This window comes from Mustela lutreola, chromosome 4 (assembly GCF_030435805.1).
Source record: "Mustela lutreola isolate mMusLut2 chromosome 4, mMusLut2.pri, whole genome shotgun sequence".
Lineage (NCBI taxonomy): Eukaryota > Metazoa > Chordata > Mammalia > Carnivora > Mustelidae > Mustela > Mustela lutreola.
In genome coordinates this window covers 57,571,422-57,596,774 of record NC_081293.1, presented here as the reverse complement: position 1 = coordinate 57,596,774, position 25,353 = coordinate 57,571,422, and the positions used below count along the sequence as shown (strand labels likewise).

The following is a 25,353-nucleotide window of genomic DNA, read 5'->3' as shown; positions in this document are numbered from 1 at the left end:
ATGGCCCCTCCAGCCACTCAACCTTTGACCAGGTTGATGCAGTAAACCCAGTAAGTATGATCAGTTGCCCTGACTATTCTGACTCAACTGCTCATTTCTAAATGGGCAGTTCTTTAAGAATCACTTACAAAAGTGAATACAGAGTTAAAAAATATAAGACAAAGGGGCACCTGGGTGTCTTAGTTGGTTAAGCATCTGCCTTCAGCTCAGGTCTTAGGGTCCTAGGATTGAGCCCTGAGTCGGGCTCCCGACTCAGTGGGGAGTGTGCTTTTCCCTCTCCCTCTGCCCCTCCCCACCTCCCACCCTCCTTATGCTCTCCTTCTCTATATACCAAATAAATAAATAAAAATCTTTAAAAATATAGGATGCAAAGTCAACTCAGATGTTTCAACTAGCAACTTTCATGCAAAAAAAAAAAATTTTTTTTTCCAAATAACCTCAGGGACTTGTATCCCAAAAATATCTATTAAGAACTTAAAAGGAAATTAAGAGTATGCTCCATCATGATGAGCCCTAGGCATATAGAATTGTTGAATCACTATATTGCATACCTGAAACTAATATAACACTGTATATTAATTATACTTGAATTTTTAAAAGAAGTAAGTTTAAAAAGAACTTACCATACATTGTGGAGATAAAATTCAGAAACTTACAACTATGCATTTATATAAAATCACTCAAACAATTCAGTTCAAGATGGAGAAAACCTTGTACTTTGTGAAAAACCTCCAGTGATTGTCACCCATGGTGTCATGACCCACTGATGAGTTGGGAGAAGCTGTGAGCTATGCACCAGGTCATTGGGTACTCATTAAGCTAAAGTCTGAAGCCAGTGAATCGTTTACTTCATTGCAAATCAGCAGAAACACAAGATTACTGCTAGAATAAATTCATTGTCACATGCCTTAGCAAAAATAAATAAAAATAGAAAATGTGGTAGCAGTAAGGTCACAAAAAATTGGGACACTACTGGAATTTCTAACTGATTAGCTTGCAGTTTTTTGAGATGGCTGAGAATTGCCATCGATGAGATCACCTGAAACCCTCTTAATGTCTTGAAAAAGTCCCCATCCCAAAGTCAGTTATAGATATTCAACATTATACATTCACTGAATTGAAAATATGTTAGAACCAATTTTATTAACCTTAATATTTATTAAGATTAAGAGAAGAATGTTTTTTAAGACATCACTCCAAAACTATGTATCGAGATAAAGATATTATACTGCTTTTAGTATTTAATTTTATCACTGATAAAATGTGTATTACACTAATACACATACACTTTTTTGAAATTTCTGGGTTTTTGGTTATTCTGTGGTATGTCCTGATTTTTAGTTAATGAACATGAGTATTTTCTGATAAGGAAAATAATTTTTTAGGTGCATTAAAATGACTCCCAATTTTACCCCCCAACACAGACACACATATATACAGCTGTCACCTTTCTATCCCCATGCCCCATTTTTGTCCATATACATTCATATTTTCCATAGACATAACTTTGCTAACATTTGTAGTCCAATTCCCTTTCTTAATATTATGTCATGAGATATTTTTTCAATATTTCCACATAGTTATTGGGTCTTTTTAATGGCTATCAGATATTCACACCTAAGCTTAAATGGTTTGATCTTCTCATAAACGTGCTCTTCATTCTGTGATTGGTAGTCACAATCGAAGGTGACAACATTATTCTTTGTTACTGGTTACTTCTATGTCAAATACACTCACAGACAGAGCCAAAACTCCATTAAGTATTTAGGAAGCATGATGAAACTTCCATTAATATGTCTTAGTTTTTCTGTTTCTAACCTGTGAGTGAACTGAACAGCTGTGCAAATTTGGTAAAGGCAGCCGCTTACATTTCTTTTTATTTTATTTTTTTAAGATTTTATTTATTTGACAGAGAGAGACAGACAGACAGCCAGAGAGGGAACACAAGCAGGGGGAGTGGGAGAGGGAGAAGCAGGCTTCCCACTGAGCAGGGAGCCCTGTGCCCTGCTCCAACCCAGAACTCTGGGATTGTGACCCAGGCCAAAAGCAGACACTCAAGGCTTAACGAGTGAGCCACCCAGGCGCCCCTACATTTCTTTTTATGCAGAAAATACTTTGTTATTCAAAAATCACAGCACCGAACCATAACCATTTCTAGGCTGTCAAAGTGCCCTCCAAAACAACAGCAGTGCCTCCCCTAATGTCAACCCGTCCATCAGAACGCAGTGAAATCTCCAGTTCTCCTCCTCGGCGGGAACACTGAAAGGCTAAAGGAAACATAAAACAAGTCATAAATTAATATTGTTCATTTTCACCCTTTCTAATTCACAGGGCATAGTTAAAGACCTCTTCTTATAAGCTCCAGAACCCTCCCAGCTCAATGGAAAGAATGTATTCTTTCCTCTGTCCATAGCACTGCCCAGCCTGCCCTGTTTTTCTGAGGACTGAGAGACCGTAAATACAATTTGAGCCACAAAACACACAGGCTCACATCTTCTCTTCCTGAGTCTCCTCTGTCACTTCCTGTAATGTCCCAGACGCATCCCGCCTAGAGCTTCCTCCCCACTTCTGTCTAGGAGAGGCATGGAATAGAAATCTAAAAAGATAAAGGGAGGTGATCTTGGCCCTCCACAGAGAGCCCCATCTTTCCAGGTCTGAAAGACAAAGAACAAAGCTTGTTCACCCCTGTGCTTTAATCAAGCAGCCACACAAGTCAGGCAAACAAGAGGCACAGCCTCTGCCTTCCTGGTGTGTAGGAGAGTAACTAGGCTCACCAAAGAAAGACCGGCCAACCTGGTATCCCCAAATGAGAGTCAGAGGCATGACCCTCCCACTGCATAAAACCTCCTTCCTGGAGGGTCAGATTCCCACTTTGACTATTGGGCCTCCATTGGCTGCAATCTATTTCCTCTTGCCCCTCCCCCAAGTCATTAGGGGACTTGGTTCAAAAGCAATTTGTTTGATTCAATCCCGTGACTAGCAATGGCAATAAGGAACTTTGGTAATCATCCCATCTCGATGTGTCACGGTCTAAGCAACCTCACTGGGCCAAAGTTATACAGCAACAAACATTTCTTGGGCACTTACTGTATTAGAAGTGTGTCTGTGGGTTGGGAGGGACAGGGGTGGAAGATGATCTGAACAGAGGATTCAGAGTGAAGGAATGTAAATCTTTTGTTTTCATATGGGTGATATAGGACATTTAATTACGTCTTCAAATCAATAATACATATGAGAAGGAATGCTAGCTAAAGTTTAAATATTTTTTAAAATGAAAAAAAAAAAAAAAACCCAAAACCAAAAACCCACCCTACCATGCATGTCTTTCTTCCCCAGTTGCTCAGACCAGTAGCTGCTGAGAACAGCATGTGCCGACCCTTAAAAGAAGTGAGAAGTTATGATACAAAAACAGAGGTGACATTGTGGTAAATTTTTAAGCAGTTACAACCAACTATCCAGTCTAACTAAACCTTAGATGACTTGGTCATGATGTTGGCCATGGCCACAGTAGAATGTGGGATTATGAATGGACATAGAAAGGAAAACACAGAATTTATAGAGAAGTTTCTCCAAATAGTGTATCTGCTATGTTTTACACTTTCTGAAGGCCAAATCAAACTGCAGGGCCTTTTTTCCTATGTTTTCATTTGAGTCTAGTTGACACACAATGTTACATTAGTTTCAAGTGTACAACAGAGTGATTAAACTATGTTATGCTTTGCTCACCACAAGTATAGCTACCCTTCATCACCATACAATGCTATTACAATATCATTGACTATATTCCCTATGCTGTGCCTTTAATTCCTGTGGCTTATTTATTCTATAACTGGAAGCCTGTAGGTACACTTCCCACTCCCCTTCACCTTTCTTACCCATCCCCTAAACCCCCTTCCCTCTTGGAATCATCAGTTTGTTCTCTGTATTTATAGGTCTGATTCTGGGTTTTGTTTATTTGTTTGTTTTGCTTTTTAGATCCCACACATGAGTGAAATCATATGTATTTATCTTCCTCAGTCTGACATTTCACCTAGCATAATACCTCTAGGGCCATCCACGTTGTCGCAAATCGCAAAAATCTCATTCTTTTTTTATGGTTGCATAATATTCTAGTGTTTGTGTGGCTATGTGTATATACACACATCACATCTTCTTTATCCATTTATCTGTTGATGGACATTTGGGTTGCCTCCACATCTTGGCTATGTATGGTACACAATGGTGCATATATCTTTTGAATTAGTTAAATGGAGGTTTTAATTCTTGTCCTATCAGCTCATTGTCAGCCCATGGTAGGACGACCAAGGACTTACCTAAATCTTTCTCTAATATTTCAAGGGAATTATCTCCTTCCTCCTAGGATGAATATGCAAGGAATACTGGGAACTCTGACAATAGGTTAAATTTTCCACCAAGCCAACATTGTTAGGCTTTTAGTACCAAAAAAACTTTCTTTTAGTGAGGGTTTGTTTTTTTTCATTCAACTGTGCCCTTGTTTAAATCAGTGAATAGATATTAAAATGAAGAAATAAAATTCAAAGTAATAGCTGACAGAAGAGTCTTTGGGAGAGACAAGGATGGGTTTTATTCAGGAAAACTTACTAAAGATCAAGGGAGGTCCACCTAGGGTGACCAGTCATCCCAGTTCACCCAAGACTATCCTGGTTTTAGCACCAAAGGTCCTAGATGCTGAGAAATCCCTCAGTCTCAAGCAAGCTGAGATTGTTGATCATGATAGCCCAAAGACTCTGTACCAGTTAAAATCTTTGTGAAGCAGCTGTGCATGTGTAAATCCACTAGAAACTTCTTTTCTTTGGGGAAGGGTCAATGTGTACTATTTGGATGTCATTGGGCATTTTCCCGACTCTTTAAGAAAAGTGCTTTTCTGAGCTTTGAATTTCATGTGTTTTGTTTCTCAGAGAGTGAACTAGGTCAAAGTCCTGAAACCGTCTCAGCCTCTGTCTTCTGTTTGGAGCCGGAGCTTCAAAGGTTCCTCCCAGCCTCCTTTTGCCCTGGCCATTGTCACATCCACCAACCTCCTCCGTCAAGTATCCCCCCCCCGCCCCCTTTTTTCTGCTCAGCCCACTCTTTTCTAAGAGGATGAAAAGAGGAAGCTTCCCCTTCTTGCCCATCTTTGATTTCATCCCTCTGCTTCTAGCAGGTAGATCTTGAATAACCATGTTCCCAAACCCATCCCACCCACTTTGTGTTTCCCACTGACAACCCAGGAATTTATCCTTCAGAAAATAAATCTTATTTATGTTTCAATGATCATGCAGGGTGGTCATTGGAAAAAACAAAAGGCTTTGTGACTATAGAGGACATTGGCCCCTGAATTTTGCAAATGGTAGATCTGGAAGTGTTAGTTCAGGGAACAAGTTCTGTCATTATTATTAAAATAGCTAATAGTTATGGGGCATTTATCATGTGCCAAGTACTGTGCTAAGCATTTACCATGCATTGTTTTTACATAACCCTATGAAGTATTACTCATACTTTATAGAAGAGGGAATAGAAACATTTTTTTAGTTTTTATTTAAATTCTAGTTAGTTAACATGCAGTGTAATATTGGTTTCAGGAGTAGAATTCAGTGATTCATCACAACAAGGGGAATAGAAACTTTAAAAAGTTAAGAGATTGGCCCAAGGTCAACAGTTAGGCAGCGAGGCTGCAAACCCAGGCTGTGGGGTGTGAAGGTTTAACCCAGCTATACTGCCTCCTTTGTTCTGTAGTTTTCACAGGAGACTTCAGGAAGGAATAGGGCAGGGGCATAAAGGGAAACAAAAACAGCTCAAAACCCAAACAACCTGAAAGGTCTTGTGAGGGGCACTTTCTCCACTGTTGAACCCTCCCCAGGACCCAAATCAAAAAGTACCTGTTACGGGGTCTTCAGCCAGACCAACCCACGGTGCAAAATATCTGGAGTAAAAGTCAAATGCTTGGGTCTGCCCTCCAGGCTCTCCTTTAAGGGTGAGAATGAGTCCTTTCACCTTCCCTGTGTTTTCCACTTGTGGCAGATCCTGGGTGTTCACCTTCAGGTTCTCCAGGAATGACCTGGTTCATAAATGGGATGAATTAGGACAAACCCATCTCACAGACCACGACACAGACTCTGTAAAGCCAGCGAGGGTGCAGCTTTTGCCCAAATGGCTCAGCAGGACGGAATGAGAGAGCAAGTAGAATTATTTTCCTCTCTGAGAACAAGTCTCTGCATAAACCATGCTTTGACTGGACCTAGCACAGCCAGACAAAGACAGCGCTATAAATCTGGGTTCTCAGCCCTCCCCAAAGTGCTGCTGAAGCCAAAAATTTTGTTTACCTCTTGTAAGTATCACTGAGTCGGACAAGGAGTTTTCGGGTATCTGGAGAATAGCGGATGTCTTGGACCCGTGTATCACCTATGGCAGTCTGCAGAGACCAAAAACTCCTCAGGGTCAAATCATTGATCTTCTGTATGGGGAACATCTCTCATGAACATCTTCTGAGTGCCAGGCACACCCAATGTCCCCGATCCCAAGGGTTTTAGTTCAGTTTCAGGACTCAAGGTGTTGCCCAGGGAAGGCCAGTTTTCTGGAGACCAAAGACCTTTAAGGGGGTTGAGCTCACCCTCTGAGAGCTGAAGAAAGGCATTGTTCACAAGTATTACTATGGACCTCAACATGCTAATCCTTCAAATGGACATTTTCCCCACAAGTAAGGAAGAAGACTTAGAGAGGCCCAGGGACAGGGACACACACACACACACACACACACACACACACACACACACACACACACACATGCCTTGACCCAGATCTGAGGGGCCCTGGAATCAAAGCTCTGAATCACTAGTGTCTACTGTCTGTAGAAATGGAGGGCCCAGGCCCACCTCTTAGCATTGCTGCAAGGATTAAATGAAATAATACATGTGGAGTCCCAGCAGCAGTAGCTAGAAGATTCTACAAGGCAAGGACTCAGGGTCAGCAGTCTGAATGGAACTGGAGACTAGCATACTCATCTAAACACTGCTCTGCTTGGCAACCAGTGTTTTCATTTTGATGGTAGGCTGCATATCAGTAACATAGCAATATTTCCTAAAGATTCCTGCATCCACACTTTACCTGAGACTGAGTATAATCATGCTCACATCCTAGAACATTGTTTGTCTGTTTGCCTGTTGACTTGGAGAACTGAGGGGGCTGTTGAGCGGGGAAGCCCCTCCAAGTCATTTGGCACCACCACTGGCCAGCCTCAGAGCAGATGAGAATTACACAGTACTTGTCTGGCTATCATTAGGTCGCTTCAGGTTCTCGAACCTTCTTCAGGAACTGAGATGTGCGGGGTCCCAAAGCCAAGACTCCCTCTGCTTTGGGTGGTGACTTGGCTGTCTGCCCCTGTGACCACAGCTGAACAAGTTCCCTCCCTCTGAAAATGGAAACTCTTGCAGCCAGATCCCATCTGTTCTTGGGGCCTGTTAGCTTCTGCAAGGGGCATTCACCCTCCTCTGCATGAGTTCTGATGTCAATCTGAAAGTCCGATTCTCGGCGGAGAATCTTATGGCCAATTTCTAGGAACACAAAATAACAATACTCAGGAGAAACAACCCTTTAGCATCCCCACCTTACAAATGCTGATCCTGAGGCTTAGAGACACCACGTTAAGTTCTTTCTGCCATGAACATCTATACTGTGAATATTCTCCATTTTCTTGTCAACATGCTTAAAGCAGCTCATTTATGAATTTGGCTTGTCTTTCAAACCCCAGGCCATAGATGGGACTGAGTGTAAATTCAGAATCTGTAATGCTTGCTTCTACTCTTGGAAAACATAGATAATGCAAGACCCTAAAGAGATCATAAATGCTGTAACTGAACATTCACTGAGAAACACCCCAGTGGTACCCACAACAGGCCATTTAGTGAGAACTGGTTTTCTCACTGCAGCCCTTGCCCTGGCCCTAACCGGGCCCTTCCTTCTCTACAGACTAAGAACGGGGGCATGTAGGGCTGCTCGAGTCCCCTGGAATCTCCATGGAACGATAGTAGTGCCAACCTCACCTGGTGACTGTGTTAAGTTAGATAGTACATATGAAAACCTTAGCACCTGGTACTGTCCAGGGAAGCTCCCCAAAATGTTCATTAGCAGGATCATTATGAAAGTTATGAAGACACACCCCTTCTTAGACCTCTTGAGGAAGCCAGGCTATGAATCTTGCCTTCTCTGTCAAGTTGCCCATGCTCTCCTGCCTGCCTCCATCAAATCACATTCCCTCACCTCAGCCTCCTTCACCACAGAAATCGGGGCTGCCCTGCCCAGCAGTTTCCACTTCCTTTGTGCTCAGCCCACTGCACAGCAGTCTCTCCTCCCCCTTCCTTCATGAAGGGTAATGCTGGCAATGGAAATCCAGGGATAACTGCTCAAGCTTCTCACCAAACAGATTCAACATTAAAATTCACACTTCAAATGTACCATTCACTTTTCATCCAAGCTTAGGCTGGACTGCTTATACCAATAGAAGGCCTACTTTGGGGGTCATATGGTACTGAACATTTTTTTTTTTAAGATTTTGTTTATTTTTTTATGAGAGAGAGAGAGAAAGAGAGAGAGGCAGAAGGAGAAGCAGGCTCCCCCACAGAGCAGGGAGTCTGGTGCGGGACTCAATTCCAGGACTCCGGGATCGTGACCTGAGCCGAAGGTAGACACAACTGACCGAGCCACCCAGGTGCCCCCAAATGGTACTGAATCTTTGTGTTCAAACAACAAATGACCAAATCACAAGAGCTTAGGTTTAATTCTTTTCACCAACCTTTATCAAGTCCTCCACTTCATGGAAGTCCTAGATGGGGAAAAAAAGACAAAACCATTGTAAGGTACATGAGCTGTCGGTCAACAAGGCTCATGGCAGTAGTGAGAAAGAGCTGACCTGGGGGTGGGCAGGATAAAGAGGTAGATCCAAGATAATACTGTCCTCTGCTCTTCTGGCCTTCAGTTCCCCACTCAGAGTGACAAAGGTTAGAACGTTATTCACGTTTTCTGGACCAAAAAAAAAAAAAAGAGTCTTACTTTATCAATTAGAAAACTCTCTGAAAGGAAAACAAGAAATAGGGAAATAAACTTTGTCATAGATTTGCACATCTGTTTTGATCACTATTGCATTGTCTTAGATTCCCTGGCAGTGCTGCCTTTTCCTGTAAGGAGAGGTTCAGGTTTGGGTTACTGGGGTCCAGCGTAGAGATAGCCCCCACCAGATTCTCACTTGAGAACCAAGAATGTATCTGATTGGACTTGCAAGGCTTCAAATGCCAGTTCCTTTATGCTAACTGTGTCCTTGAAAAAATTATTTAACCTCCTTAAGCCTCAATTTCCTCATCAATAAAATGGGGTAATAATTAAACCTACTTCATAGGGATGTAATAGTGTTTTCTAAAGCAGATTTTTGAGTACCCATCTACAATACTAGATTGTTACAAATAATACTAATCTAAAATATGCCGGGGGGATGATGAATTGAACATACACCGGGGGGATGATGAATTGAACATACAAATTATGAATGACAGGCTACTAGAAACAAATCAAGTTTACTCTAAATAAACCAAGCTACACAAAAATTTTTTATTTAAATATTGGGCCACAAATGCTGATATACTAGCCCTTCATGTTACTGATACAACTTGGCCCACTTATCTACCTCAGTGTGGGTGACATTTTTAGTGAAAACAAAGATCTGTGACCTAATTCTTTTTTCCTCCTTCATATTTCTATAAAATGTAACCGTATCTAAAAGGGTAAGGAAATTTGGCATGGTTGGTTAACTTTCACTGACTATAAAATGTATACTTTAAAACCCAAAGTTTAATTTTTCTCATTATAATTGGTGGAAGACATCATTATTTGCAAAGAATTTTTTTCTTAGTTTATCTTATCGAAACTTAAGACACTCCATGGGGGCATCAGTCTGAAGGCTATTACTCCAGATCTCTGCCTCACACCAAAAACTGTGGGGTTTTCAAAAGGCACGCAATCCAACTTCAGTAAAATCTTTTTCAAGATTTTTTTCTTTATTTGACAGACAGAGATCACAAGTAGGCAGAGAGGCAGGCAGAGGTGGGGGGGACGCAGGCTCCCCATTGAGCAGAGACCCCAATGCAGGGGCTCCATCCCAGGACTCTGGGATCATGACCTGAGCCGAAGGCAGAGGCTTTAACCCACTGAGCCACCCAGGCGCCCCAGTAAAATCTTTTTCAAGACTGAGTTCCTAAGCAATATTTCAGGGTATATTCCTGCTCTCATTTTTGTCCCTTATCCACAGAAACAAAAATTATCTTGTTAAGACATATAATGGGCTACATGGTAGCATGGCCTCGTGTTACCTCCTGCCAGTCCCCCCCACCCCGCCGAAACTCCAGCCACTCCAGGTTTACCAACTACATCCTTGCATTTGCTGCTGCCTCTGCCCCAATAGTCCTCCTCCCACTCGAATTCTTTGCACATATGGCTTGATATTCTTCAGCCTGAAGATCCCCTTCTCTAAGTGGATGCTGCTGTCCAGCAGCTCAACCTTCCCCTCTGAAGGCAGGACTAGGTGAGGCAAGGAAAGAAAGACGACGCATGCATTGAAGGAGGCAGCTGCTCTCAGATGCAGCCTGAAGACGTGATTGTCTCCGCCTTCACACAGCCCTGCCCCAGCTGCCAGGGGTATTGAGGACTGACACCTCAGCTGAGTCCCACTCTGTGAGTCACATTCCCCAAAGTCAGGCTGCTTCTGTGGGCATTGGATGCAGGTCAATGGAGGGTATAAAGGCCTATACCTTTGTTTCTATTTGGAACTATAGTACTTGAAGGATCTTCACAGCTTCACCTCTCCCTGTGGATTTGGCCTAGGCCTTTCTTTGTTGCTACCACTTTGCAGTTCATCATGTCCCTCTGTTCTATTCTGCTTTCCCTTACTCCCCTGCCAATATTGACCTCCAAGAATACTGCCTGCACTTCTCCCAGCATGCAGTGTGCTTCCCAGGGGAACTGGCTCTGTAACAGCACCCCCTACCCTCCCCATCTATGTAACTGGCCAGAGAACCTCCTTTTCCAATGCTGCTCTCCCCACTGTTACCCTCTGTCATAGCATCCTGTTTATTTCCTCACTTAAGCCTCTGTTTGTTGTCTACACCCATTCATGGCTGTTTCCATCCCCATTTCTAGGGCATTTCTATGCATCTCTTCTCTGCCTCATTCCCACAGAGCCCTGATCTTTGTTACACTAAATGTAACAAAGATGAAAACTGGTAGGACTGAGGTCCAACATCGTCTCTTCACAAGGGATGTGTATCTAGCTGCGGTTCATGGATCTTTAAACATCAGAGTCAAGAAGCTCCTGTGAGGGGCATTTGGCTGGTTCGGCCCACAGAGCATGTGACTCTAGGGTCGCGTGTTCAAACCCCATGTTGAGCATAGAGTTTACTTTAAAAGAAGAAGCAGAAGAAGAAGAAAGAGAAAAAGAAGAAGAAGCAGCTCTTGTGAAATGAATCTTAGTGTGGGTGGGGACACACTTGGAGCAAAATGTGCCTTATGGTTCTCTGATACCACATCATGTGAGACACGTATTGTGTCTTGCAAGCTCCCCTCCTGTGCTGGTCAGAGACCAGACAGCTCCTGTTCAAAACAAAATGACATTCTAGGGAACAACAACCAGAGCTCTCCAATAGGCCTGGCACATAATCAGAAAGGCCAGAGTTTTGGGAAGCTGTATCTGTTTCAGCGTCCTGAATGGCATGAATAGGACTCTGTAATGTCTTGATACCAGTGACTTTGATTCATCACAAAGAGTGAGAATTAAAAAAAACAAAAAACAAAAAACAACTTGCTATTTGCTTAGTGATAGGTTCATAAAAGAAAATCATGTTACTTATTTTGTTGAACAGCACAGCTGCAGAAGCCAGGGTGGCGTGGCCGCATAGGGGTACCTCACTCGCCGGCGTAAACCACCTTAATCCGAAGCAGGAACCTTTGAAGGAGGATAAGCCAAAGAGAGACAAGATCATTCTCATACAAGTGGGTTACAAAATTTCATTTTTCTTATTCTTTTCTAAATATTTCCCTAGCATGATTAATAGCTGAAATGCATTATGAAAGAGGAGTAAAGTCTAGGCCAGCATCCTAAGGCTCCCCAGTGCCAGATCTAGAGCTGAAACATTCAAATAACCCCACACCTACTCCCCCGGATGAGCTGAAAACCAAATCAGAATCTCCCCACCTTCTTTCCTGTCTGCATGCAAATAGTTAGTGGGCATCTCTCTGCAATACCATTCCCCCACTGGAAAAGCAGCTTCTGGTACCGTGCAAGAATGGCTTAAAAAAAAAAAAAAAGGCATATTTACTTTGTGTAAAGTTGTCAGTGGGGTGCAGTTTTCGGATAAAAGCGGTTTCAGAGAGGTTCATTTCTTTTGCAATTTTTTGATGCATGTCTTCATCCAGTTTCTAAATTGGAAACAAAAATTTATTGAGACTCCAAAAATACAAATCAGACTTCCTTGGACAGCAACTGCCATTAGTTAATAACACAACTTGTGAATGTTAAAAGTTACTTGCCTAAAAGAAAATAATTTCCAAGGAAGTCAAGACACTTTTATAAAGATTGTTTCTTGGAAATCTATGCTTGTAGCACTCTATGAAGAGCTGTAGATGTCAAAGCTAGGAAAGACTCAAAAACCTACTGGCCAGCCCTGTCTTTTATCTAGTCTACCTGAGAGATTATGTTCTCTTCTAAACAATCTCCACAGAGGAAACACCACAATCTCCCTTTCTTGTTGAATAAAAAGATTTTCAGTATCCACTCTGGGTAGGCTGGCCCATTCTGCTCCCATCTATACAGGGTTCACTCCCTTTTATGAGTCAGGCCTCAGGCTAGAGTTCACCTCCTCCAGGAAGTCTTCCAAGGTGCTCTGTCTAAAGGCTTTGTCTCCTCGCAATGCTTAAACCACCTGAATTTACCCACTGTGTCCCTTCACTGTCTGTCCCCCAACATCTGAGTTTATGAGGGCATACAATGTTCTATCTTGTTTGTTTGTTTTTTACTTATACCTTATACTCATCCCAGAATGGTAGGAGCTCAATAAACATTTGCTGGAAGAATATATTATTCACGACATCTTCATTTTTACTTGTTTTGTATGTGTAAGCTCTATGCTCAAAATGGGGCTTGAACTCACGACTCTAAGATCAAGAGTAATATGTTCTACCAACTGAGCCAGCCAGGCGCCCCACTTCATCTTCATCTTTAAAACTCTCAAAGTAAATATTTTGTCCACATGCATATAAAGAAATCAAACACAGAGAGGTTGTATAAATCCTTAAGTCACAATATGCCGAATAAACGGAAGAATGGTTAAGAATGGGCTTTGTAAATGGTAACAGCCAGTGAATCGAGAGGAAAGGTATATGGATGTTCATTGTACCATTCTCAAAACTTTTTCTTAAGTTCTAAACTTTTCAAAATAAATGGTTAAGAAAATAATGTGAACTATATCCTGGGTCAGGTCCTAGTAGCAGTGCAAAACTGGGCAAGTCATTTAATCTCATGGTGTCTCAGTTCCACACCTTTAAAATGAGGACAACAGTACTTAGGTGGAAAAGTTCCTGTGAAGACACACAAATACATATATATACATGCACACACATTCTTCTTAACTCAAAAAAAAGGAGGGGGGGTCAGAAACATGAGTTTTCCTTTAGAGAATGAAAATCAAATTTTTAATCAATAAATACTCGCTAGTTAGATTTTGAATTCTAAAGAAGTCTCAAGACAAATGTATTTTTGCTTTGGCCAAATTTGCTATTCTTGAGCCCCCAAAACCCAGAAATAAGATTTATAACTTTATACTGATAAATTCAAAATTCACTTAACTGACTTAGGCAAGTTAAGCACCCATTATCTTTTAGTTGATTCAAATTCTTTTGAAATATGTTCCACGTACTCATATAAGGCACAAAACGGTGGTTATTGTGACAAGTCAGTCATTTTTTTTTTAATATTTTATTTATTTATCAGAGAGAGAGTGGGAGAGAGTGAGCACAGGCAGACAGAATGGCAGGCAGAGGCAGAGGGAGAAGCAGGCTCCCTGCCGAGCAAGGAGCCCGATGTGGGACTTGATCCCAGGACGCTGGGATCATGACCTGAGCCAAAGGCAGCTGCTTAACCAACTGAGCCACCCAGGCGTCCCATGTCATTTTTTAAACTATCAGCTGATATAAAGATCCTAGCAGACTTACTAAGCTTTTCTTAAAGAGGCACTGTCTTCAAAATCTATAGACGCTGTGGGGTTCTAGAGAGAGAGAAATGACTTAAGAAATTGAGATGTATTGTCTGCAATTCAAACACAATGATTTGTGTTTTACTTAACATTTTTCTTTCAAAAGATTAAATCTAATAATGCAAATAAAGTGCTCATCACGGTGCCCAACACACAAGTACTTGGAAAATGTTAGCTTTTATTTCGAGTAGCTCAAAATCCATGCTTTAAGCAGCCACACCACTCTGCCTCCCCATAACGAAGACAAACCATTATTATCCCTTTAGCACACTGCAGACCAGAAAACCAATGTCTATCAGATGAGATGGGTTCCCACAGCGTTTCTTTCTTTCTTTTTTTTTTTTTTTAAAGATTTTTTTTTTTTTAATTTATTTGACAGACAGAGATCTCAAGTAGGCAGAGAGAGAGAGAGGAGGAAGCAGGCTCCCCACAGAGCGGAGAGCCTGATGTGGGACTCGATTCCAGGACCCTGAGATCACGACCCGAGCCGAAGGCAGCGGCTCAACCCACTGAGCCACCCAGGCACCCCCCCCCACAACAGCGTTTCTTTCTTTTTTTTTTTTTTTATATTTTATTTATTTATTTGACAGTGAGAGATCACAAGTAGGCAGAGAGGCGGGCAGAGAGAGAGGAAGGGAAGCAGGCTACCTGCTGAGCAGAAAGCCCGATGTGGGGCTTGATCCCAGGACCCTGAGATCATGACCTGAACCGAAGGCAGCGGCTTATCCCACTGAGCCACCCAGGCGCCCCCACAACAGCGTTTCTAAAGGAAAGCTGCAATCAGTCAATTACCAAATGCTGTGCTAGGCCAGCACCACTACCGAGGGAATGTGTTAGAAATACAGTTTTAGCTACCCCCCTCCACCTTCTAAATTAGAATTTCCTTTTTTTTTTTTTTATAACTAGATTTCTAGGTGGTTAAAGTTTGAGCAGCCCTCTTGGATACAATACAACCCCATTTTCAAGGGGCTTAGCATCTTGTAGGGAATCAGAAAGCAACAGAGAGCAACACCAGAGTGTAATTGAGACACATAGATTTTTGACAATTAATACTCTAGGACTTTAGGGGCACCTGAGAGGCTCAGTTGTTAAGTGTCTGCCTTCGGCTCAGGTCATGATCTCAGGGTCCTGGGATTGAGCCCCGCATTCAGAGCCCTGCATTGGGCTCCCTGCTCGTCGGGAAGCCTGCTTTCCCTCCCTTAGTTCCCCTGCTTGTGTTCCCTCTCACGCTGTCTCTCTCTGTCAAATAAATAAATAAAATCTTAAACACACACACACACACACACTCTAGGACTTTAGATGTAGACTTAGAAAAAGAGCATATTTGGGTGAGTTGGACAGGAAAATATGGGCAAAGAGTTTTGTGTTGGGGATGCTTCTTGGGAAAGTCACTTGACCTCGCTTCTGTTCTCCTTCTGTTAAATCTTTGACACTCTAAGGTTCTGTGAGCCGAGGTAAGGAGAACCAGGATGGTGGGAATGAAGTGGCATAAACACCTGTCACGCCTGGGGCCTGGGGAGTGAGTCTTCCCCGCTGAGTAGATGGGCTGGGTCTGCTGGGCATCCCAGCCAACAAGACAACGATGTTCAGCAGCACTCCCCCTGGCTCATTGAATTTTCTGTGTGGAAACTGGTCCACGTGCCTGGGCTAACGACCCCTGAGAGAAACTGGGAGCCAACTAAGTCCCTACTGCAGAGTGTGCAATCATAGGCCTCGGTGGGGATGGAAGGGGTGATAAACAAAAGCTTGTGTTGGTCTTTCTGGATTTGCTGCCGTGGCTGGGAGAACCTGCAGTGCCTGCCAGGCCTTCCTCTGATCTGGCCACACGCCCTAACCTCGTCCTTCCTCTTCTTGTCTTTTGTTTCCCTCCACCTTTAGGACAAGAGTCTCAAAAAGCGTTAAAGCATCCCACATTATAGCCAAGCTCACTGTCTATTGTTAATGGATTTCTTTGCAAATGGGCTTTTTGGCACATCAGCTAGCATACACACTTCACTGACCATCAACTCTTCTGTCCTCTCTACCTTGGCGTATTGTACCAATTACAGTTTGAATTTCTGTAACTGTATTTTCTGCCCCAGGACACCTAAAATTCACTTGCTATTTGCCTGAGGGACCAGAGACGCTGCAGAAAGTTTGATAGTAGCTGTCCTCGATATGCATGACAGGCAGCCAAATTTCTACACTGGAACCAAAGGTCAAGATAATAGTGAATCATCAGAAGACTAAAGTTGCTTCAACTTTGGGAGCTGGAGAAACAGGAGACTGTGTTCATGCAAAAAAACGGAATTTTTATTCCAATAATTTTTTCGTCTTGCTTTAATATCCATTTCCCTTTGGCAATCTCATGAATCAAATTTCTGACAGCAAAGACAGAGCCATGTTTGTTTTTCTGAGTTTCGGTGTGCTGCCGAGGGACACTGAGGTTTCATCACCATAAGGCCCACAAACATTAATGATCAAAAAATCAGAGCAAAGTTTTAAAATACTCCCATCTTGTGGCTGCTTGGAAATATGACAGCCTAAACATGACTGTCCTGTTATCTTTCCTTGTTCATTTGTCCCTCTTCTGTAGGTAGATCCCAGCAGAGGAAAAGCACTTGGTATGGAAAGTTCTAAATGATCCTGGAAGAAAGGGAAGATTCCTTCTGAAGCACTTGGATTTCCTATTTTGAAGTGATGTCTGTACAATGCAGCACTTAAACTGTAGGCTGTCTTCAGTTGTTCCTGACAATTCTTCTGGGTGTCTCGTATCTCCAGCCCCATCATAGAACCCAAAGCTCATACTCTCTTTGCACATCCCGCCCAGCCCAACTCACCAATAAATAAAAGATGAGTAGTTGTTAATCAGCTAGAACTCCTAAGATAGAGATCTTGCTATAATTCAATTAACAGATTTGCTTTTGCTCAAAAGATAGCTATTTAGTGCCTCTCATGTGTTAAGCCATGTGTCATGGAGTAAGTTAGAATAGGTTAAGATGTCAAAGAATGTGCAATCTAGTGAGGAAGACAGGCATTGAATGAATTACAACAAGAGCAATGCATGCTACCAACTGGGAAATAAGGGGTGCCATGGGAGATTAAAAGGGGAGGACAGCTAGTCTGGTAGTAAGCAGACTAGGTTAAAAGCTCAGGATCTGCAGTCACGCAGACCTGTGGTAGGATCAGGTCAGCCACTTGGGTAATTACTTAACCCTCCTCTGCCTCTGTCTTCTCATCCATAAAATGGGGGTGATGATAATAATAAGACCTAATCTTAGGGGTGCCTGAATGGCTTAGTCCATTGAGCACCTGACTCTTAATCTCAGGGTCATGAGTTCTAGCTCTGCATTGGGCTCCACGCTGGGTGTGGAGCTTAGTCTAAAAAAAAAAAAAAAAAAAAAAAAAAAAGACCTTCTCTTAGAGTAGATGTAAAGGTAAAATGAGATAACAAATAAAAATCAATTTAGCACAGTATCTGGCTGAACTTACCTGAAGTTAATACTCCCAAACCTGAGGGTTATGTTCTAGAAGCCAGTGAAGCAGAAATTCCTACATCAAAATCTCCTCCTCCCTTGCATTGCTCTTTTCCCTCAAATACTAGACAAGAGAAAATATTTCAATGCCCTGGAAAAATCTCTGCACTCTTCACATGCCTTTTCTGGGGATAAAAATGAGATATGACTTTGGAACCCCCTAGAAACCGCAGAAGCCTCTGATTCAGTGTAGGCATACAGAGCCAATGATCCACTGAGGAAGGGCACCAAGTTTGGAAATGGCCATTGTATCATAAGCTTTCCCAAATGAGTTAAAGCACAAACTAAACACAGTACTTCTATATACTCATTCTTCCTTAAATACATAACACACCAAGCTGCAAAGAAGCTTTTTTTTTTTTTTTTTTGAAAAAGGCTTTTGTTACCCTCTAAATTTAACCAGGAAAACTGGAACAGCAAGTAGTTTAGAAACTAAAACTAGGCATTCCTCTAAAACTGCAAAGCCAGTCCTCCTTGCTGTCTCTGGAAATGATTGGGTTAGTGTTTCAAAGAATAAAAATGCATAGATGTGAATATTATATTTTATCCTGGCGTAGTGTCCAGCACATGGCACATGGTCAGTAAATGCCAGCTGAATTGGAATAAATGCATACACTAGGCACACAGCAAAGTTGTTATTTATGGATAATTGTAACAGGAAAACCCAAGAATAAACTGGTGTTTGGAAAGGATCCCCTGAGGGGTGCCTGAGTGGCTCAGTTGGTTAAGCGTCCAACCCTTGGTTTCCGGTCAGGTCATGATCTCAGGTCCTGGGATCAAGCCACTCATCAGGTTTCACACCCAGTACTGAGTCTGCTTGAAGATTCTCTCTCTCCCTCTGCCTCTTGCCTTGCTCATGCTAAATACATACATACATACATACATACATACATACAATCTTTAGGAAAGATCCTCTGACACAGTGGTTCTCAACTGGGGGCGGTTTTTCATTTTCATAACAGGGGGAGAAGGGAAGACTGCTGACATCTAGTGGACAGAGCCCACGGTTACCAACATTGCCCATGACAGCCTCACACAGCAAAGAACTACCCAGTCCAGAATATCAACACTGCCGCTGTTGAGAAACCCCACCCTACACATACACCTACATATACATAAACACGTACACACAGCAGCAAGAACAGCAAAACAAAACAACTTGAGGATTTGTTAGAATATGAAGAATAGGGGCACCTGGGTGGCTCAAGGGATTAAAGCCTCTGCCTTCAGCTCAGGTCATGATTGCAGGGTCCTGGCATCGAGCCCTACATCAGGCTCTCTGCTCCGGGGAGCCTGCTTCCTCCTTTCTCTCTGCCTGCTTCTCTGTGATCTCTATCTCTGTCTGTCAAATAAATAATCTTAAAAAAAAAAAAAAGAATATGAAGAATAAAATATGGGCTCTCTACCCCCATTGTTATGTTATTTTCACTGATTGAAGCTGGTTGGGGTACCTGGGTGGCTCAGTCGTTGGGTGTTTGCCTTCAGCTCAGGTCATGATCCCAGAGTCCCAGGATTGAGCCCCACATCAGGCTCCCTGCTCACCAGGGAACCTGCTTCTCCCTCTGCCCCTCCCCCTGCTTGTGTTCTCTCTCTCTCTCTCTCTCTCTCTCAGATAAATAAATAAAATCTTTTAAAAAATAAAAATAAAAAAATAAAGCTGATTGACAGAATTATAAACAACCTATCACCCCTTAGCACTACCCCAGCCCTCTGACCTATTCAAGTAGTTAGTCATGAGTTCCTGTAGTTTCTACACAGCTGTCAAAGTAATATATCTATTTCATTCTTTAAAATTTTGTTTCTAGGGATGCCTTGTGACTCAGTTGATTGAGCATCCAGCTCTTGATATCCACTCAGGTCATGATCTCACAATTGTGAGACAGAGCCCCACATCAGGCTCTTGCTCAGTGTGGTATTTGCTTTCAGATCTTCTCTCCCTCTCCCTCCTGCTTTCTCTCTCTCTCTCAAATAAATAAAATGTTTTTGTTTTAAATGTTGTTCCTAGGAGCACCCAGTTGGCTCAGTTGGTTAAGCATCCATCTCTTGATTTCAGCTCAGGTCATGATCTCAGGATTGTGAGATCGAGCCCTGCATTGGGCTCTGTGCTGGGCATGGAGCCAGATTCTCTCTCTTTCCCCCACTGCCCCTCCTCCCCTAAAAAATCTTTTTTTTTTTTTTTAAGATTTTATTTATTTATTTGACAGAGAGAGAGACAGCAAGAGAGGGAACACAAGCAAGGGGAGTGGGAGAGGGAAAGTAGGCTTCCCACCCAGCAGGGAGCCTGATGTGGAGGCTCAATCCCAGGATCCCAGGACCATGACCTGAGCCAAAGGTCAGATGCTTAAAGACTGAGCCACTCCTAAAAAAATCTTTTTAAAAACATTGTTGGGACGCCTGGGTGGCTCAGTTGGTTAAGCGGCTGCCTTCAGCTCAGGTCATGATCCCAGCGTCCACATTGGGCTCCTTGCTTGGCAGGGAGCCTGCTTCTCTCTCTGCCTCTGCCTGCCACTCTGTCTGCCTGTACTTGCTCTCGCTTCTCTCTCTATGACAAAAAAAAAAAAAAAAAAAAACATTGTTTCTGGGCCCCTGGGTGGCTCAGTGGGTTAAGCCACTGCCTTCGGCTCAGGTCATGATCTCAGGGTCCTGGGATCAAGGCCCGCATCGGGCTCTCTGCTCAGCAAGGAGCCTGCTTCCTCCTCTCTCTCTGCCTGCCTCTCTGCCTACTTGTGATCTCTCTCTGTCAAATAAATAAATAAAATCTTAAAAAAAAAAAAAAACAACATTGTTTCTATACACTTTCCATGCCATGACGTGATCTTTATTGTCAGATTGATTGTCAGGCACTTGAGGACACTATCAATTTTATAAGGTTTTAAATATTTTTTTCAAATATCTGTTCCATGTTCCATTTAGCTCTTAATCTGTTTTTATTTTCAGCTAATGTACGGTGTTATGAGTTACTCATGTGAAAATTTTAAAAATGGACTTGTCTAGGAAAGAAAACAAAACAAACTTTAGAATATTCTAGAAGCTCTTGGAATATTGCCACCCAGAATTTTTTCCTTTCTTTTCCTTTCCTTCCGGAAGTCTTTTTGTCAAAGAAGAAGGAGAAGAAGTAGGAAGGTCTTTTTTGCAAGTATTCAAACAGTTCAAAGTGCAATTGCCTTGTCTTTAGTCTGCCCATCAAGTTTTGTTGTTGTTGTTTTTGTTTTGGGGTTTGTTTGTTTGTTTGTTTGTTTTTTGGTGATTAGTCTCAACTCAGTCAAATTTTTTAATAATTTGAAACAAAACAAAACAAAAAAAGAATACTTCTTTGAAGCTCTTAACTTAAAATCTGAAGTAGTTTCTCCTTTGTAAAATCCAACACTGTTCTGTTCTCTGAGTCCCTATTGTACCTGGTTCCATTAGATCTTTTTAAAATTTATTTTTTAATTAATGTATTTATTTTATTTACTAACATATAATGAATTATTTGCCCCAGGGGTACAGGTCTGTAAATCATCAAGCTTACACATTTCACAGCTCTCACCATACCCTCCCCAATGTCCATAACCCAGCCACCCTATTCCTACCCTCCACCCCCCCCAGCCACCCTGTTTGTTTTGTGAGATTAAGAGTCTCTTACGATTTGTCTCCCTCCCGATCCCATCTTGTTTCATTGTTTCCTTCCCTAACCCCCCACAACTCCCGTATCCTACCTCTCAAATTCCTCATATCAGAGAGATCATATGATAATTGTCTTTCTCTGATTGACTTATTTCGCTTAGCATAATACCCTCTAGTTCCATCCACGTCGTTTCAAATGGCAAGATTTCATTTCTTTTGATGGCTGCATAGTTTTCCATTGTATATATACCCCACATCTTCTTTATCCACTCATCTGTTGATGGACATCTAGGGATATGTGCACTCAAATGTTTATAGCAGCAATGTCCACAATAACCAAACTATGGAAAGAACCTAGATGTCCATTAGATCTTTTAGCCTCTGTGGTTAACTATTTGATAATGACTGGATTTACATGTCTTTTTCTTTCACTAGACTCTGAGCACCTCAGGGGCAGGCCAATTTACTAATCTTTGTACTTCCTATCCCTACCCCAAAGTGTGGTTTGTGGTAGAAGTCGATAAATATTTGTAGAGTACGGTAATGATGGGCTAACGCCTGCTGAACTGTGGGCAACATTATAAGGTTTAGCACATTATAAGGTTTAGTCTCTGATATTTTCCTGAGTTTACTTGTGTTCTCTCTAAGTGTGTCCAGCCATGGGTCAAAGAATCTAAGGGCATAAACCACGAGTTTATGCTTCCACTAGAATTTTTATTGATTACGAATTAGGGAAAGTGCCAAATTCGCCTCCAGGAGAACAGGATTCTCCCATCCACAGAATCTAAAACTAGCAAATTATTCTTTTGATTATCTATTCAGTTGTCCCTGACAGGCCACCAAATTAGCCTGGTATCATAGATGCAAAGCCCGGAAGTGAATTGGAATACTTTTTAGAGAGCAGCCCTGAGTCATGGACTTCCTTATTTTCTTTTTCTTTTTTCCATTCTTACTGAGGCAGATCACATTGAACTATGCTAAGTTCTTTGCTTAAATTTTTGCATCCTAGCTTTTCCAAATACATAAATAACGTATAAAATATATTTGAAGAGAGGAGAAAAAGGCTCTGGTGTGCAGTGAGTGTACTGGAAGTAAGAGGAATAAGTTGAAGAATGATGCTAATTCTTGTCATCTGGTGAAAACTGAGTATGTAAATCCCTTGAAGCTATTTTCAGAACTCTTCAAGAATACTACATGGAGACATGCAACAAAGATACTAAGACTCTTGACAAGCAATTTCAGTCACTTCCACAATTCCTTGACATGAAGTTGTTTGCCAGCTTGTTTCTAAAGAACGTTCACGATTTAAAATCTGCTTGTTAATCATTCTCTCACTAATCCTCCCAAGCTCTTGTGTTACTTGATAAAACCTATTAACTTTATTACTTTCCGCATTTTAGGGTAGGAAAATGCCAGCTGCAAAGTCGCATAATGAATGTATTCTTAAAGTGAGATGAGGACTCTTCATCATCATTTTGCTGCTCTGCTGGAGGGACAAAATAAGTGTACAAGGACTCAACCAACAATACTCACCCATCTCAGTAAAACCCCAGGCATTCGTCATCTTGAGAGCACACTGCAATCACTTGGGGAACTAAAAAACAGTGCTGCCTGGGTCCTACCTCCAGAGATTCTGGCGTAGGAATTTGAAAGCTCCTTGGGTGATTTTCTTTCTTTCTTTTTTTTTTTTTTTAAGATTTTATTTATTTATTTGACAGAGAGAGACACAGAGAGAGAAGGAACACAAGCAGGAGGAGTGGGAGAGGGAGAAGCAGGCTTCCCACCGAGCAGGGAGCCCAATGCGGGGTTCAATTCCAGGACCCTGGGGTTATGACCTGAGCCAAAGACAGAGGCTTAACAAATGAGCCACCTCCTTGGGTGATTTTTTTTTTTCTTTTTAAAGATTCTATTTATTTACTTGACAGATAGAGATCACAGTTGGGCAGAGAGGCAGGCAGAGAGAGAAAGAGGAGGAAGCAGGCTCCCTGCTGGGCAGAGAGCGGATATGGGGGCTCGATCCCAGGACCCTGGGACCCTGGAACCATGACCTGAGCCGAAGTCAGAGGCCTTAACTCACTGAGCCACCCAGGCGCCCCACCTTAGGTGATTTTCATGTGCAGGTTGACATTCACTCCACTTGAAGTCCCCAACACATACTTTGCCCAAATTAGTAAAACTTACTTAAAATCATCAATTGCTTACTGTGTTTCTGGAATAACTCTCAGATAATCTACTCTTGAACTAACTTCTGTGAGTGGAAGAGCTCCTTAACTTGTTTCCTAATAGCCAGGTAGAAACACAAAGCACTGAAGGTCAATGAATATTTAACTATTCTGTTAATACTTATCCTAATCAAAAACCTTTTTTTTTTTTTCATGGAGCCCCACCAGGGCTTGAACTCATGACCCTGAGATCAAGACCTGAGCTGAGATCAAGAGTCAGACACTTAACCAGCTGAGCCACTCAGGTGCCCCTCAAAAGCCATTTTTAAAATGAGACTTTCAGGAAACAGAATTCTCCCTGTATTAGAGCTTAAGTACTTCCTTCTACTTAATAACTTAATTCCTTGCAAAATGTTTTTTGCTTGGTCCTGAAAAGAATTTCTAATTGTCTGAAATAGGTAAGGTTAAAGATACTCAGCTAAAATTTTTATGTTAAATATAATATCAGCTATGTCCAGTCACATAAAACTCACCTAATTTCATTCACCTTCACATTTGGTGCTCACTCAATGAAAACCTGATGGCTAACAAAGAGTCCTCTGTTTTTGTTTTGGTTTTTTTAACTGGCTTTAGTTCCTCCTTACATAAATCTTTCTTTTTTCATACTTAGAGCGTCTGTGCGCAAGCACTCTCATTAGTTTGGTCAAAATCAACTCTCAGACATGAACGTTGCTGATATCATTTGACAGAGAACAAGAACCAAAGTCAAACAGGTGGGTCTAATTTTTTTTTTTTTGTAGGAAATATTTGGCTCAATATGAATCTAGAATCAGGTACTGCACCTGAAAACCAAGTACTTACATTTTCTAGGAGGCAAACAGCAGCAGGATTCCCACAAAATGCTTTTGCTGTAAATGCATCTACTACAAAAACAGGGAGCTTCATTTTTCTTGTTCTCAAAATTGCTGGTAGCCTGCACTACTTCTACTTGTTGCAAAAATTCAGTAAGTTAATGTTTTACTTCGGATACAGAAACAGCCAACAACCCAAGTCAAGCAATGACTCCAATACACCTGCATTTAAAGATAGGTGATCCCCTAATATTTAAGTCCCTAAGTTGAATTTGTTTTAAAATACTGGAATTTCAAAAAATAAATAAATAAAATACTGGAATTTCATATTGATATTTATACTGACTGTATACTTAAGAACATAATCATATCATTTTTTAGGATAGCCAAACTAACTTAGGTTATGTTTTTAATGAAGTGCTTGAAATGTCCGAGGGGACATGCTGCAAGATTTCTTTTCCTTCGGTTCCCGTGGATCTTGGTCACGCCACATGAAGAATGAAGAGGTGGACCAGATGAAGAGTGGTGGGCAACAAAGCAAAGTTTATTGAGCAATAATACAGAGCTCCTGAAGAGGGAGGGGACCTAAGAGGGTTGCCAATGGAGTTTCTAAGTCTAGGGATTTTAGGAGCCTGTTGGCTCTGTTTTAATCTGTTTAACCTTCCAAGCACCTGTCACCCAATCAGGTTTTTGTCATCTACCTATCACATGGGAAAGGGTGGAGGGCTTCTTCCAGGGCGGTGTAACATCCTGTATTTTTATTTTTTTAATTCAATTAAATAATATATAGTGTAGTATTAGTTTCAGAGGTAGAAGTCAGTGATTCATTAGTCTTATATAACACCTGGTGCTGATAACATCTCATGCCCTCCTTAATGCCCGTCACCCAGTTACTCTATCTTCTCAGCCTCCTCCCCCACAGAAACCCTCAGTT

General features: G+C 41.8%; 1 protein-coding gene across 3 annotated transcripts; it reads right to left on the bottom strand.

Moving 5' to 3' along the window:
• Positions 1-1,113: 1,113 nt before the first annotated feature.
• PBLD (phenazine biosynthesis like protein domain containing) lies at positions 1,114-24,565 on the bottom strand. 3 transcript variants are annotated; one of them, XM_059170108.1, is made up of 9 exons: positions 24,430-24,565; positions 12,354-12,453; positions 11,882-11,980; positions 8,903-9,012; positions 8,786-8,815; positions 6,321-6,451; positions 5,877-6,055; positions 3,315-3,377; positions 1,114-2,267 (listed from the first exon to the last, which is right to left on the bottom strand). In XM_059170108.1, exons 1-9 carry the CDS (start codon positions 24,511-24,513, stop codon positions 2,155-2,157), a joined length of 909 nt encoding a protein of 302 aa, XP_059026091.1. In that variant the 5' UTR covers positions 24,514-24,565; the 3' UTR covers positions 1,114-2,154. The 3 variants fall into 3 exon arrangements, with proteins under 3 accessions (XP_059026091.1, XP_059026092.1, XP_059026093.1); XM_059170109.1 differs by having other exon boundaries at positions 6,321-6,409; XM_059170110.1 differs by lacking the exon at positions 3,315-3,377.
• Positions 24,566-25,353: the final 788 nt, after the last annotated feature.